The sequence below is a fragment of the Lissotriton helveticus genome, chromosome 9, assembly GCF_964261635.1.
Source record: "Lissotriton helveticus chromosome 9, aLisHel1.1, whole genome shotgun sequence".
NCBI classification, from domain to species: Eukaryota; Metazoa; Chordata; class Amphibia; order Caudata; family Salamandridae; genus Lissotriton; species Lissotriton helveticus.
In genome coordinates this window covers 21,293,893-21,307,706 of record NC_136070.1, presented here as the reverse complement: position 1 = coordinate 21,307,706, position 13,814 = coordinate 21,293,893, and the positions used below count along the sequence as shown (strand labels likewise).

Below are 13,814 nucleotides of genomic sequence, written 5' to 3'. Positions count from 1 at the left end.
GTCTGTCTTTCTTATACCTTTACTTACTTACTAAGGTAAAACTTAAGTACCCTCTTGAGGTCTAGAGAGTGAAGAGCCTGCTCAGCTAGGGATGCAGGTTTAGGAAAGAAAGACGGTAAGGAAATGAATGAATGAATGAATGAATGGGTGTCTTATAATGCGCATAACTTAACCCCAGGGGGCATCAAGGCACAGATAACAGACAGATAGGCACAGCAAAACAGGAAGGAGATATAGTAATAATTATTAATTAATAAGCCAGGGAAAAGAGCCATGTCTTCAAATGTTTACGAAAAATCATCAATGAGGGTTGGCTGGAAAGTTCAGGCGGGAGCGTGTTCCATAGTGTGGGTACCAAGGAGAACGATCTTCCTCCCCACTTCATCTTATTGAATCTAGGGACGGTGAGCAGGTTTTTGGTGGATGAGCGAAGGGATCTGCTGGGGATGTGGGGGCTGACTACAGCTTTAATCCCTTCGGAACCAGGTCCAAATACAGCCCTGTGGGCCAGACAGAGGAGCTTAAAAGAAATTCTGGCCTGAATTGGCAGCCAGTGGAGGTCTTTTGGACTGATTGATGTGGAAATCAGACACCACCTTATGGAGAAAAGAAGGATGGGCCCTCAGCACTACTCTGTTGTGATGGAACACAGTGTAAGGCTCATTGGTGCACAGTGCCTGGATCTCGCTGCCTCTGCGAGCCGAAGTAATGGCAACCAGAAATGCGGCCTTCCAGGATAAATGTTGCAGGGAAGCCCGATGTATTGGTTCAAACGGGGGACCCATCAGTTTGGACAATACCAAATTAAGCTCCCAAGGAGGAGAAGGGCTTCGAACAGGGGGGTAAACTTTCTTTAACCCCTGCAAGAAGTCCTTAACCACTTGCATCAGGAAAAAAGAAGGCTGCGTAGGAGACTTCCTACAGGCCGTAATGGCAGACAAATGCACTCTGATGGAAGCATACTTAAGACCAGATCTAGCTAAGTGTAGAAGGAAAGGGAGAATAACATCCTCCTGGCCCTTGGTCTGATCCAGGTGATGTTCCCTACACCAAAGACAAACCCTCTTCCACTTAAACGCGTAAGACGTTCTTGTTGAGGGCCTTTTGGCTTCTTTCAAAATATGCATACAATCAGGAGGCAGATTCAAATGTCCGTATTGGAGGACCTCAGGAGCCATGCTGTTAAGTTCAGGGAGGGAAGGTTGGGATGAAGAATCCTCCCCCCCATCTTGGACAGAAGGTCCGGCCTGCAGGGCAACCTCCTGGGTGGAAGTACCGACAGATGAAGAAGGTCCGGGTACCACCACTGCCGTGGCCAATCCGGAGCTACCAGGATCATGGTCATGTCTGATCTGAGGAGCTTGGACACCACTTTCGGGATCAGGGACAGAGGAGGAAAAGCGTAAGCAAAGGTCCCTGACCAGTCCATCAAAAGTGCATTCCCTCGTGTCCCTGGACGATGGAATCTGGACGCGAAGGAGTGGCATTTTGTGTTTACGTCATCTGTGAAAAGGTCTATTTCCGGACGACCCCACCGATGGAAGAGGTCTGCCACCACCTCGTCGTGCAGCACCCAGTCTGGCTGGTCTTCGAAGTGCCTGCTGAGTGCGTCTGCATTGATGTTTAGCTCGCCTGGCAGGTGCACCGCTACTACTGTGAGGTTCCGGGCGAGAAGCCAGTGCCAGATCGCCTGTGACTCCAGGGAGAGGGGACGCGACCGGGTTCCGCCCTGCTTGTTCAGGTAGAACATGGTCGTCGTGTTGTCGGTCTGGACCAGCACCGAATCAGAGTCTATGGCAGGCAGAAAAGCCTTCAGAGCCAGATGGACCGCTCGAAGCTCCAGCATGTTTATGTGGTAGGACTGCTCCTTGGTCGACCACCGTCCCTGTATCTAGAGGCCCCCCATGTGCGCCCCCCAGCCTTGGAGAGACGCGTCCGTCACTATGGACTGTACAGGGAGGGGCTGATGAAAAGGAACTCCCACCATCAGATTGCGCTGTTGAGTCCACCATGAGATGGAGGATTTCGCCGCCAGGGAGAGAGCTATTCGATCCTCCCATCGACCTGTAGCCTGATCCCACTGGTCCTCTAGAGATTGTTGCAAGGGACGCATCCGCAGCCTGGCGTGGGGGATGAGGAAAATGCACGACGCCATGGATCCCAGCAGAGATGCCACTTGCCGGACCGTCGGGCGCTGTACCAGGAGCAGAAGCTTGCATTTCTGTCGCATTGAGGACAGTCTCACCTCCGAAGGATACGCTCTTCCCACGCTTGTGTCCAGAACGGAGCCACGATAGTGGCTGCTTGGAGTGGGAGTCTGCACTGACTTGTCCTTGTTGACATGGAGGCCAAGCTTGTGGAGATGCCGTAGGCAGGTCTGAAAGTCGTGACTGACTTGCTGCGGAGATGGACCTTTCAGCAGCCAGTCGTCCAGATATGGGTATACGAAGAGACCTTTTTTGTGTAGGAAAGCAGCCACCACCGCCATGCACTTGGTGAAGACTCTCGGCGCTGACTTGAGGCCGAAGGGCAGAACCTTGCACTGGTAGTGTTTGTGGCCGACTACAAACCTCAGGTACTTGCGGTGGTGTTTTGAAATGCTGATGTGGAAGTACGCATCTTGGAGGTCCACCGAACACATCCAATCTCCGACTTGAAGATGTGGACATATTTGGTGAAGGGCCAACAAGCGAAACTTCTCCTTGGTTATAAACTTGTTTAGAAGTCGAAGGTCCAGAATAGGTCGAAACTTGCCCTCCTGATCTTTTTTGGGGACAAGAAAGTACCTGGAGTAAACTCCTCTTCTTCTTTGCGAGGGCGGAACCTCTTTTATCGCGTGCTTGTGAAGAAGAGCTCTCACCTCTTTTCGAAGCAAAGGCAACTGATGAGGTCGTGACTTTTTCGGCGGAATGTCCTGTGGACGCGCATGGAAACGAAGTGCGTATCCATTCCTCAGTATATTCAGCACCTAACGATCTTTTGTGATGCTGACCCAGTCTGCTAGATGTTGAGATACGCTTCCTCCCATCGGAGTGGTTAACTGTGGCAGAGGAAGACACTGTTCATGATTTGCCACCTCTCGTCGTGGCAGAGGACTTCTGTTGACCTCCTCTACCTCGGTTAGACTTCCCTCCTCGAAACTGAGGTTTGTTCTGGGTCTTGCCTTGGGACCACTGAGGGGTTTGAACCCTCTGCTGAGGCCCCCTGCGTTGGTTAGATTTGTAGCGGCGCTTGAATTCTTTCTTCTTCTCTAGACCAACCGCTTTGACAGTGTCTAACTCTGTTTTCATCCTTGTCATCTCTTCTTCTGCGTGAGCACCGAAGAGAGAGGAGCCAGAGAAGGGAAGGTTGAGGATCCTCTGTTGAGCATCAGGTTTCAGGCCTGTGAGTCTTAACCAGGCCGACCTCCTGGCGCATACTCCATGCGCGTAGTAATGTGCGGAGAGCACCGCACCATCCGCCGCCGTACTAATCACCTGATTAGCCACCAGGGAACCCTCCGTAACAATCTCATCAAAATCCTTTTGATCCTCTTTGGGGAGCTTGGTTTTAAAACGTTCCAAAGAGTCCCAGAGCGCTCTGTCATAACGGCCAAGCAACGCAGCCCCGTTGGGAACCTTAAGAGAGGAAGCAGCAGATGTACAGGCTCTATGACCCCAGGAGTCTAGGGATCTGCTCTCTTTGTCAGGCGGCACAGAAGAGGAAGCTGACACCGCATGAGTCTTTTTGGCAGCCGCCACAATCACAGAGTCTGCAGGTGGATCCGTTCTGACAAAGACCGGATCCGATGAAGCCGGTTTGTACTTTTTGAGAAGATGCGCCGGCACTGCTTTTATGGTTGCTGGCGTCAGAAAAGTGTCCATGACGGGGTCCAAGATCCCCGGAACCAACGGAAGCAGAGGTCGAGATGCCGTTTTCTGGTGGAGCGTCTCGAAAATCACAGTAGTCGTGACTTGCGGGATTGACATCTCGATATTGAGTTTCTTGGCACCTCTCTGCAGGACATCATGGTAGGTAATGAGGTCATCTATGGGAGAGACCCTGGAAATGGGTCTGTCCGATAGTGTGGGGGAGTAATCCCTCCTTGAGGAGCGGGTGGTGGAAGTAGAGGAGGTAGATGGTGTTCTTCTCCTCCGCCGATGTTCCTTGCGTCTCCGCTCCTGTGACCTTCCGACGTGTTCCTCCCGTCTCGGAGAGCGCGAACTCACATCCCTTCTCTCAGGAGATTTGCGCCTGGGGGGACTTTCCCTGTCTGCCTCCTCAACCAGTCTCTGAAGCGGTGATCGATGCACAGAGCTGGCATACTCCTGCATGCGTTTTGTAGCGCCAGAGTCCCGCCAGTAGCTCAAAGGCAGTTGCCATCTCAGGGACAATCTAGCAGCCGTCTGGGCCTCCTTGGATTTTGAGGGAGACCTTCGGGCGCGAGCAGCCACTTCCGGAGAGGCAGATTTGCTTCTGGCAGAGTGAGAAGACGAGTGTCGTGAGGCCGACTCCGTTACTAGCACCACAGAACCATCCCTCGACCTCGCCGAGGCGTTTCTCGACCTCGAGAGTGCTCTCGACGGCGATGTATGCGATCGATGGTCCTGCCGTCTGCTTGACGTCGAACGTCGCCTCGACGGCGACCTGCGGCGAGCTGGAGAATGCTCTCTCGACATCGAACGGCGTCTGTCCGTCGACGTTGAACGCCTCCTGGACGTTGACGGCTTCCGAGCAGGCCGTGGAGGGGTTCTTCTATCCCTCGACGCCGAGACGACGCTGGAGACCCACGCCTCGACGCCGATTGCCGCTGATGTGGCGACGGCGGAGGGGTCCGTGCACTCGACGCCAATCGCTGTTGGGACTGCGATGATCGAAGAGAGCCTGCCCTCGACGTTGAGCGTCCAGCCGACGCCGACGGAGGGACTTTACTCCTCGACGCCGATCGTCGCCGAGATGACGATGGCGGAGGGTCCTGTTCTTCGACGCCGATCGTCGCCAGGTTGACGACGGCGGACGGGTGATACTCCTCGACGCCGATCGTCGCCAGGTTGACGACGGCGGAGGGGTGATACTCCTCAACGCCGATCGTCGCCGGGTTGACGACGGCGGAGGGTCTCTGGTCCTCGACGCTGATCGTCGCCGGGTTGACGACGGCGGAGGGTCTCTGAGCCTCGACGCCGATCGTCTCCGGGTTTACGACGGCGGAGGGTCTCTGGTCCTCGACGCTGATCGGCGCCGGGTTGACGACAGCGGAGGAGACTTGTCCGTCCACGCCGATCGTCGCCGAGTTGACGATGGCGGAGGATCCCAGATCTGCGACGTCGACAACATACCTTTTGTCTTTTCTTCGCTGAATGTCCCTCTTGAAGGTCTTTTCTCAGCGCCGAGCCCGACGCTGAGATAGAGGGACGCGAGGACTTGTGCCTAGAAGTGGATCTAGGCCTCTTGGATCCCTTCCTCACAGGGGAACTACCTCTAGATTTTCCTGCCAGACCATAAAGGCGAATCCTCGCCCTTTCTTTCAAAGTTCTACTGGTAAGGGTCTGGCAAAGAGGACAGGTCTTGGGATCATGATCCTCAGGAAGACAGAGAATACAGACCTCATGAGCGTCTGACTTGGCCTTCTTTTTCCCACAAGAAGGGCAAGTGTCAAAAAGAGAAGGCATTTTAAAAGCTAATAAATGCCCAAACCTGTCAAAAAAAGACAGCACCTGACTTCTAAAGTCAAAAGACGTCGAAGTAAGTAATAAAAGTTGTGAAAAAGAATGAATTTTCTGACATAAATCAGAAAATAAGTGGAGCTGTGTTGCCAGGATCCTTATAGAAGGAGCCGCAAAGAACAACTGACCTAACTGTCTCCCCTGAGGCATGATGGGAAGCTGGGGGTCAGGAGTGCCTTAAAGGCACAGTGTCAGTTTACTGCTAAGCAGCTACAGGTTAGCTCTTCAGTCTTTTTAGACTGGGTATTTGCAATGCAGCCTGGGAGCTTTCTATGCTTTCAGTGTTTTCTGAGAATTTCTACGGTTTTCTGAGCATTAAAACAGTTTCTAAACAAGCTTTGTTGTTGTTTCTCATGTTTCTAATGCTTTTCTTTCATGTATGGTGGAAATTCTTTACTGGATATTCAGCTCTGATGTTTATTAGGCTGCAACTGCTTATTTTTATATATATATATGTTTATACATATATATAGTTATATATATGTGGGGCACATATAATTTAGTGTTTCCGGGATCCCGCGCATGGGCGGGAATATTCTAATGCTAATGACTATTGATGAGGATCCCCTGGAAGAGAACGTCCTTTAACATCGAGACTATCTCATATGCAGACGAGACGCAGCTAATCTTGGTTTTAGACAAAAACACCCAACCGGCGGAAGAAAACCTCCGTCAATGTCTCACAGTGGTTTTTCACCAAAAGTGCAACTCAGAAAAGACAGAAATCATGCCTTTGGGGAAAGGGAACACCTTCTCCCCCAGTCTATGGTGGCCCTCTGACATCCCTCCTACCCCCCAATACATTAAAGGTAGCCAGGAATTTGGGGGTCAAACTGGACTCAACACTATCCTTCCACCAGCAATCATTAGCAGTAGCTGGGACCTGCTTCCATATGATAAAATCTCTTTAAATAGCTCTTTGACTTACTCCCCGGCACGACGAGACAAGCAGTCGCAGCAGCATTAATTATATCTAGATTGGACTACTGCAACAGCCTCTATGCGGGTGCCAATAAGCCGGTCCTACGCAATCTATAGATGGTACAATACGCAGCAGCACGTTTAGTGCTAAAATGGCCCAGGAGTTCATCAGCATCTGCTACACTAGAAGCACTACATCCGCTACACATTCACAAAAGAATCCCGTTTAAGAACCTGATACTTGCCTTCAGAATCTTCCGCCCCTCAGGCCCTCACTACCTCCTGCCCAGGTTTGCACGCTATGTACCATACCACACTCTTAGATCTTCTAACGGCAATCAGCTAAAACCCCCAGTGTTCAGATGTGTCTCAAAAGGGGGAAAATCAATCGCAGAGATTGGCTCCAAAACCTGGAACCAACTCCCCAACCACCTTCGCTTTATCCAACCAGAAACTCTTTTCAGGAAGGCCCTGAAAACGTGGATTTTTAACGCCCCCTGACGCACTATGTAGAGCACTTATCTAAACCATTTCTCCACTCCCAATTACCCTGTCTACCAAGTGATCCGCTTAGTGCCGTGATGCTCCTCGGAGTGATAGCTGCGCTCTAGAAATGCCTGTTAACAGAACATAACATATGAACTCTGCAAACTGCATCATGAGGAGTTTAGCGAGACTGTTACGAGCTATCCACAAGAAGGCTATCATCACACCTGTCACTAGAACCATTTCATTACATATCTTACCCCTTCTATAGATTCAGCATCCCTTGTGCTGAAAATTCAATTAAGCCCTGCTCAGGTTGTCCTATCCCTCCTTTCATCAACTATCACTGACTCCCGTGCTGTCACACTTAAAGAGAACAGGTGGCCTAGAAGCATCTAAGAACTCGCTGTCATTACCTGGTCTGTTCGTTCTCGTCCAAGAAATACTCGAAGACATTGTTCAGCACAATCACATCAGCATCCTGAAGAAGGGACGTCTGGGTACAGATGTCAGCGTGAAGCACCTGAGCAGGGAGACAGGATGGAAGAAAGAAACATTAAGGCTATTGTGGGCTTGAAGAAACCAGGCTATCCAAGTGTACCAACAGCAGTGACCTGAGGGCGCTGCAACGACTCCCTGTGTGCAGGTTATAAACAACGGTGAGGCGGGCTGGTCAAGCTATTCATATTGTTGCCTTCCCTCACATTAAAGAAAGAAGGTGGGAGAGAGGAATGATTATAGAAAGAATGTGGTTTGACTTGCTATTATCAAGAGGGACCAGGGTGGTCCAACGAAGAGACTGTTTCCTACTGCTCCATGGCATCTTCACATCCAAGGAAGGCCGAGACCTCTATGCTCATCAGCTAAACACACTTGTTTCCTTGTCTTTACTCTCATAGTCCTAGTAAGAGGTGCCAAGAGACCCTGAGGCTCTGCCACTGAGGTGAGGGGGGCATGCTAGGGGAGCGTCCCTTTCTGCTGCAGCACTGCAGAGGACTAATCCACGTAAAAGTTTAAACAATGAGTGGAAGGGCTCCTTGCAATGGACGCTCTACCACATAGGGAGTAAGCAAGAGTGGAGATCCAGTGCCTAGGAGGCCATTTTTAAGACTTCTGATATGCAGAGAAAATAAACAGTGCATCTGGCTAGTAGTCCTGACACAGCATGAGACTGGAGGAATGGGAATGAAGTAAAGATTAAGAAGATTAGTGTGGCAAGTTATTGAAAAGGGTAAGTAGCATGTCATCAGTAACCAGAACTGCAGAATAGGTTTCTAAAAGATGACCTGAGCAAGCTCCTCAACCTCCTGGTCCATGACAATCCTGAGCCCTGAACAACGCTTCTTAGGGTTACAGATACCGACTCAGGGGTCTCCCATGTCCCGCCAGATGTGCAGTCCTGGGTCCTCACAATAAGCACGCTGTAGCACATCTGATGTAAAGTGCACAGTCCGCATCACCTGGACTTTGTCGCTGAAGTGGTATTTGTTGATGATCTTCTCTTGGAGCTCACAAAAGTCTTTGTTCATCTCCACACCGACGAGCCGGGCAGCAGAGCTGTACAAAGCACCCTGGGGTAGAGGAAAAGGACACAGATGATCTCACAGCAACAACCTTCATTCCCCGCCCGGGGTTCAACATAAAGAACAGTTCAGTGTAAGGATCTGGGCAGACCTGTGGTAGCATGGCCACGGGGAAACCATTTTTGGATGTACCCTTCATCCATCGTTTCAGTGTCCTAGAATAAGCGCAGGGTCTAAGGGTCACCGAGGCGAGCAGGACCAAAAGGGGTCATAGTGCGGTAGACTGCCATGGGGACGTTTGAAAACCAAAACACTGGATTCAACATTTGATTAATTAGAGGACAAAGAGAGGGAACAGGATGAAACAGGATCTTCACATCAGGTATGCTTTGTAGACAGGTTATGAACTGCGCTATCTTATTTAACCTCTATTTCTCAAATTGATGATTCAGGATATTGATTACATTGGTGAGACACAGATTATACCGAAGCTTTGAACTGTCACTCATATCAGCAAGAGTAGACAGGGAGGCTGATCACTTTTACTAATAAGTTGCAAGAGGTGTCAGGGAAGAAAGGGCTTCCAAGTGATGGAACAAGGACAGTGGCTGGGTCTTCTGCATACTGCCATGCTGCATAAAGGGGTGGTTGGGTTAGCAGCAAGAGATGAAAAGGCAAGCAGGGCCTGAGTGTCCAACAGCAGAAGATGGAAAGGAAATAGAGCAAGGGAGGGCCGACGAGCCCAATGAACGAGGAAACAGCAGAGACCTGGGGAACAGTGGAAGTAACTGGGAAATTAAGCAGCCGGAGAAAGGGTTTGGAGGACACATAAGGAAAACCCAAGATGGCAGTGATATGGAAGCTGGAGGAACTGGGAAATAGAGCAAGGAAGAGCAAAAGAAGGGTGTGGTGGGTGGTGAGTTGACTGTAGTAGTTGAGCTGACGTTTGAGTGGTAATCTTTCTTGAAATCCCACTCAAGGTTGCGTCAAGCCTGGTAATAGCCAATGTGTGGGATGAGCAACAAAGCGGCACGCTCACATGGGGAGCTGCAGGGCACAATAGTGCAACGGAGGCATTTCTCGGTGTTGGCGTATGTGCCAGGAAAGTGACACTGTAAAGTGCACAGCAAGATGGGTGAGATATAGTTGGGCCGTATAGCTCCTACACTGGCCAAGCCAAAGGGAAACTGCCACGTGGGGCTAGGAATTTTGGCACCGTTCTGCAAGAGGTTACCCAATTGTTGGAGAGGATATTTTACTACGAGCAAGAAATTCTGAAGCTGCAAAAGGTATTTGAAACATGCATGCTCATGCAACAATTGAAAGCAAAGCTCTGTGTTATTAGGATGAAATTCTAAGGACAGTGCAGTCCACTTTTGGGTGGTCATGACCTCCAAACACACACTGTTTAAACTGGGAACCACCAGCTGACACACAGTCCCAGCTCTCATTGATTTCCACAGGATATTCTGGATTTGCTTATTCTCCAAGTCTGGCGGTCCACAGCCACAGGCGGTTTTATGCAAGTGACCTTCTAGTCTCCTCCTGTGTCCACCAGTAAACAGAGACATCCTCACCGAGCTGGTGTAAAAGGTTATTGTAGAATATGATGAAATATTTGGGAGAGGGGGAAATGGGGGTATTCTGCAACCTGTTATCCACACGCTACTATTTAATGGCTTCATGTGGTTCACTAGACGATCTGCAAAGATCCTGTTGAAGTTGTTTGCGCGATGGGCCTAGGTTTTCCGGATCTTGTATGCATGTATAATTTATTTCTAGAGCGCACGTACCCTGTAGATACATGGCGCTAATGAAAATAAATTTTAATTACATAAAGGCATTAAAAAAACATAACATTTTAAGGAAGGGCAAGGGGAAGGGCATCATTAAGATGGAATGAGGGTAGTTCTCCACTTACTATGGAAGGTTACATACTCAGTGGTACATCTGGGAGATTCAGCGCTGGCAGTCTGAACGTCCAGGACAGGGACAACATAAAGTAGGGGGGCAACGGTGGTGGACAAATGTGAACACCAGGGGTATCGCATGGTCAAACATATTTCCAACTTAAGAAGGCTCTGCGAGGGCTCATAAGCTGCAAAGTGCTCTGCAGAATAACAGATCTCACCAAAATGCATGTGTTGCTGGAGGCAGAGGAGCAGGAAGGAGAGACCCACAACCTTCCAGCCGGTCCACCAGGAGAAAGAGGTGAACTACGCTATCTGAACAGAGGAACTCATCCTCAGATGTGTGACTACAACCGAGGACCTCCTCCTCGAGATTTTCACCAGATGTGATAAGCTTTAAAAAGGCTGGTCTGTCTAAGTGGCGCATAGCAGGCAAGAATGTGACTGTTTCCGGTCCAGGGAGGAACTGGCTTGGCAGTTCGGGCTGGATTGTCCCCATGAGGAACAGGGTTAAGACTGATTTGCATTTAGTTGGGTCTAAACAAGGTGGCTAAGTGAACTAAAGTACGATGATGGATCGAACCCAGCTCTAATAGTGACTGGGGGTGAGTGTCTGAAAAGGTTTAGCGCTCCGTCCATCATCTCCTTGTGTTTGCTAGGAATGTGACTGTGCACAACCTGGACTTGAAACCTAAAAGCAGGCATGACCCTGCCTGGCAGCAGTTCTCTTGCTCCCTACTTTGACCTCAACAGAGGCTGGACAGATGAGGGAATTGGGCAGAGTAGTATCTTGGCTTTCTCGAGATGCCCCAGGTGTATTCTCTTGAGTACATTATGTGTACACACAGTAGAGCAATCCCCTAACCAATGAATAATGTCATGCACTGCGACAGACTGTCCTCTGCATGATGTACCAGTGTGATCCCCTGCCCTGAGTGCCTCACTGCATGCACATCTGGTATCCTGACTTTTGTTTAGGCCGTGGCATCACACTAATCTAAACATGCGGAAAGGCCTAGGCCTGTCCCGGACTATGATAGGTCTGGACCAGTTTGCAGAGCCACGGTTAGACAGCCCCAGAGCACCAGTGGCAAACGACCCCAACCACCATGGTTGGGCCCCAAAATCAGTTAGGATCACCATACGGTGCAACTAACACTGTTCTGGGAAGGTGTAACTGTTCTGTGGCCTAGGCAGTCTCACTGTGGCCTATGTCGCCAACAATCTACAGTGTGCCGCAGTGTACGATGGAAAGCCGACGGTCTAGGATCATACGAATACAAACGTTACAGACAACAATATTGGAGACATGCACATTCTTTCCATCCCAAATTGCTATCAAATGAAAAGGCATTCATTAACACAAATAGGCGTATCGCAGTAAAGGAGTACAACTTAACTTACCCCAAAAAGGACAGCACCGAGTCGGGAGCCAACGTCGAGCAGCATCTTGCCCGTTAGGTCTGGAAGCGCGTGCTGGAACAGAAACTTCAACTCCACCAGCGAAAGGGAGTGGGAGATGAACTCTTTAAAGCAGAAACAGGAGATAAGGGAAAGTGTATGGTAAATATTACAGAAAACTGAATGGATACACATTAGCGGGTCTTTCTTCCACTCAGAGCCTGCACCACCCTCTTCCCCCCTACATTCTCCACTGCCAGAACCACCAGCCTATGCCTGTCTGGACTCCATTATCCTCGCACCTTTAGGGAGGCTGTAGTCATGAAGGGGCTGATTCTGCACACCAACACTAGGTTTAAACCTCTCCACTTTTCTTCTTTTGTCCACAGTATAAACATGATCCATGTTCAGCGGGTGCTGCTAGCCGTGCCTACCTATGCCCTTGAGCAGCGCTAGCATGGCCCCCCCCCCAATGGCCTACCAGAGTGAATCCTATTGGTCCAATGCAGTGCTATTCATAAAAAACAGGAGGAGCTACAGAGGGATAATGACCAGGCCGCCCTCCACTCACTGAACCATGCACACAGTGACCTGATTATAATGAGCTCTATACACTTTCAAAATACCAGGGGTAGTCTTTGTAACCAATCTCTGCCAAAGGCTGGCTACACCAAACTACCAGGCCTGCCCAGCTTCAAGTGTTCTGTACTCTAAATTTTAAAAGTTTGTCACCCACTATACATACTCTCACATCATGAACAGAACCAGAAAAAGGTGTGAGGGGTCAGAAAGTATCTCACGTAAGTATCACCAAAGGAGCTGCTGGTTGGTACTCCCCAGTTTGCTCACGTTGTCATCATTGGTAACTTTCATGACTGAAATGGAAAAAAAGGTTAAATCGAAAAAAAGGTTATTGTGCCCACGTTTTTTAGTTTATGTGAGAGAAGGTGAAGAAAGAAACACAGTTATATACCATTTTAATATGTGTTTACATGTTTGGTACAATCTTTCTTTTATATTGTTTGTCAACCACCACAGATTGCGCTTGAAGCATCGGTGAGGCGGAGATCGGTCCCCGAGCCCTGATGAAATTCACAAAAATGATTAGGCAATGAAATATGTAGGCCGTTCTAACTGAAATGGTCTAAAACATGCCGTTCTTTTGTTATGTTATGTTATGTTATGCTGTTTTGTAACGCGCTCAATTACTGCCGGAGTATCCTGGCGCGAAAAGAAGAAAGAAATTTAACAGCCAACACTACACAAAAAAGAGAACTAAAAGGCCAATCTAAACAGGTGAGTTTTCAACGCTTTTTTAAAAGCCCCTAAGTTAATGATAGCACGCAGAGAGAAAGGAAGCTCATTCCAAGCTAACGCGGCCTTCACCGCCACTGAGTGCCCACCTAACCGGACACGCCGAAAGCGGGGAACCTGCATCAGATGTTGAGCAGCAGAGCGCAGGTCTCGGTTGGGAGAGTAGCGAATAAATCGTTTCTTCAGATAGGCGGGACCCTGCCCATTGATGGCTTTATGAGCCAGGGTCAGAATTTTAGAAGTAATCCTTTGGGAAACTGGCAGCCAATGCAGGCTCTGCAGGTAATTATTTACGCTGATCCGGCTGGAGATATTCCCCAACAATCTAGCGGTCACGTTTTGGATTACCTGGAGCCGTCTTACCAAATATGCCGGGGAGTCACTCAGCAGAGCGTTGGCATAGTCCATGCGCGAGAGAATTAAAGCTCTCGCTACTGACTCTCTTGCCGAGGCAGGCAGATAGAGGAAGAACTTCCTGAGCGCCTTCAGGGCCCCGAAGCAACCACCGGTTAACTTCTTAATATGCCCCTCGAACCGGAGGTCTTCCCCAAACCAAA

At 49.6% G+C, this 13,814-nt stretch overlaps 1 protein-coding gene across 2 annotated transcripts in view; it reads right to left on the bottom strand.

Annotated features, from left to right (window-relative positions):
- The window catches only part of LOC144782601 (uncharacterized), a 97,456-nt gene that overhangs the window by 25,677 nt on the left and 57,965 nt on the right, over positions 1–13,814 (bottom strand). For both annotated transcript variants that reach the window (XM_078661968.1, XM_078661969.1), the window contains exons 4-6: positions 11,947–12,068; positions 8,570–8,680; positions 7,526–7,632 (exon numbers count right to left, since the gene is read on the bottom strand). In XM_078661968.1, the coding sequence (XP_078518094.1) occupies positions 7,526–7,632; positions 8,570–8,680; positions 11,947–12,068 (340 nt within the window). The remainder of the gene's footprint in view (positions 1–7,525; positions 7,633–8,569; positions 8,681–11,946; positions 12,069–13,814) is intronic.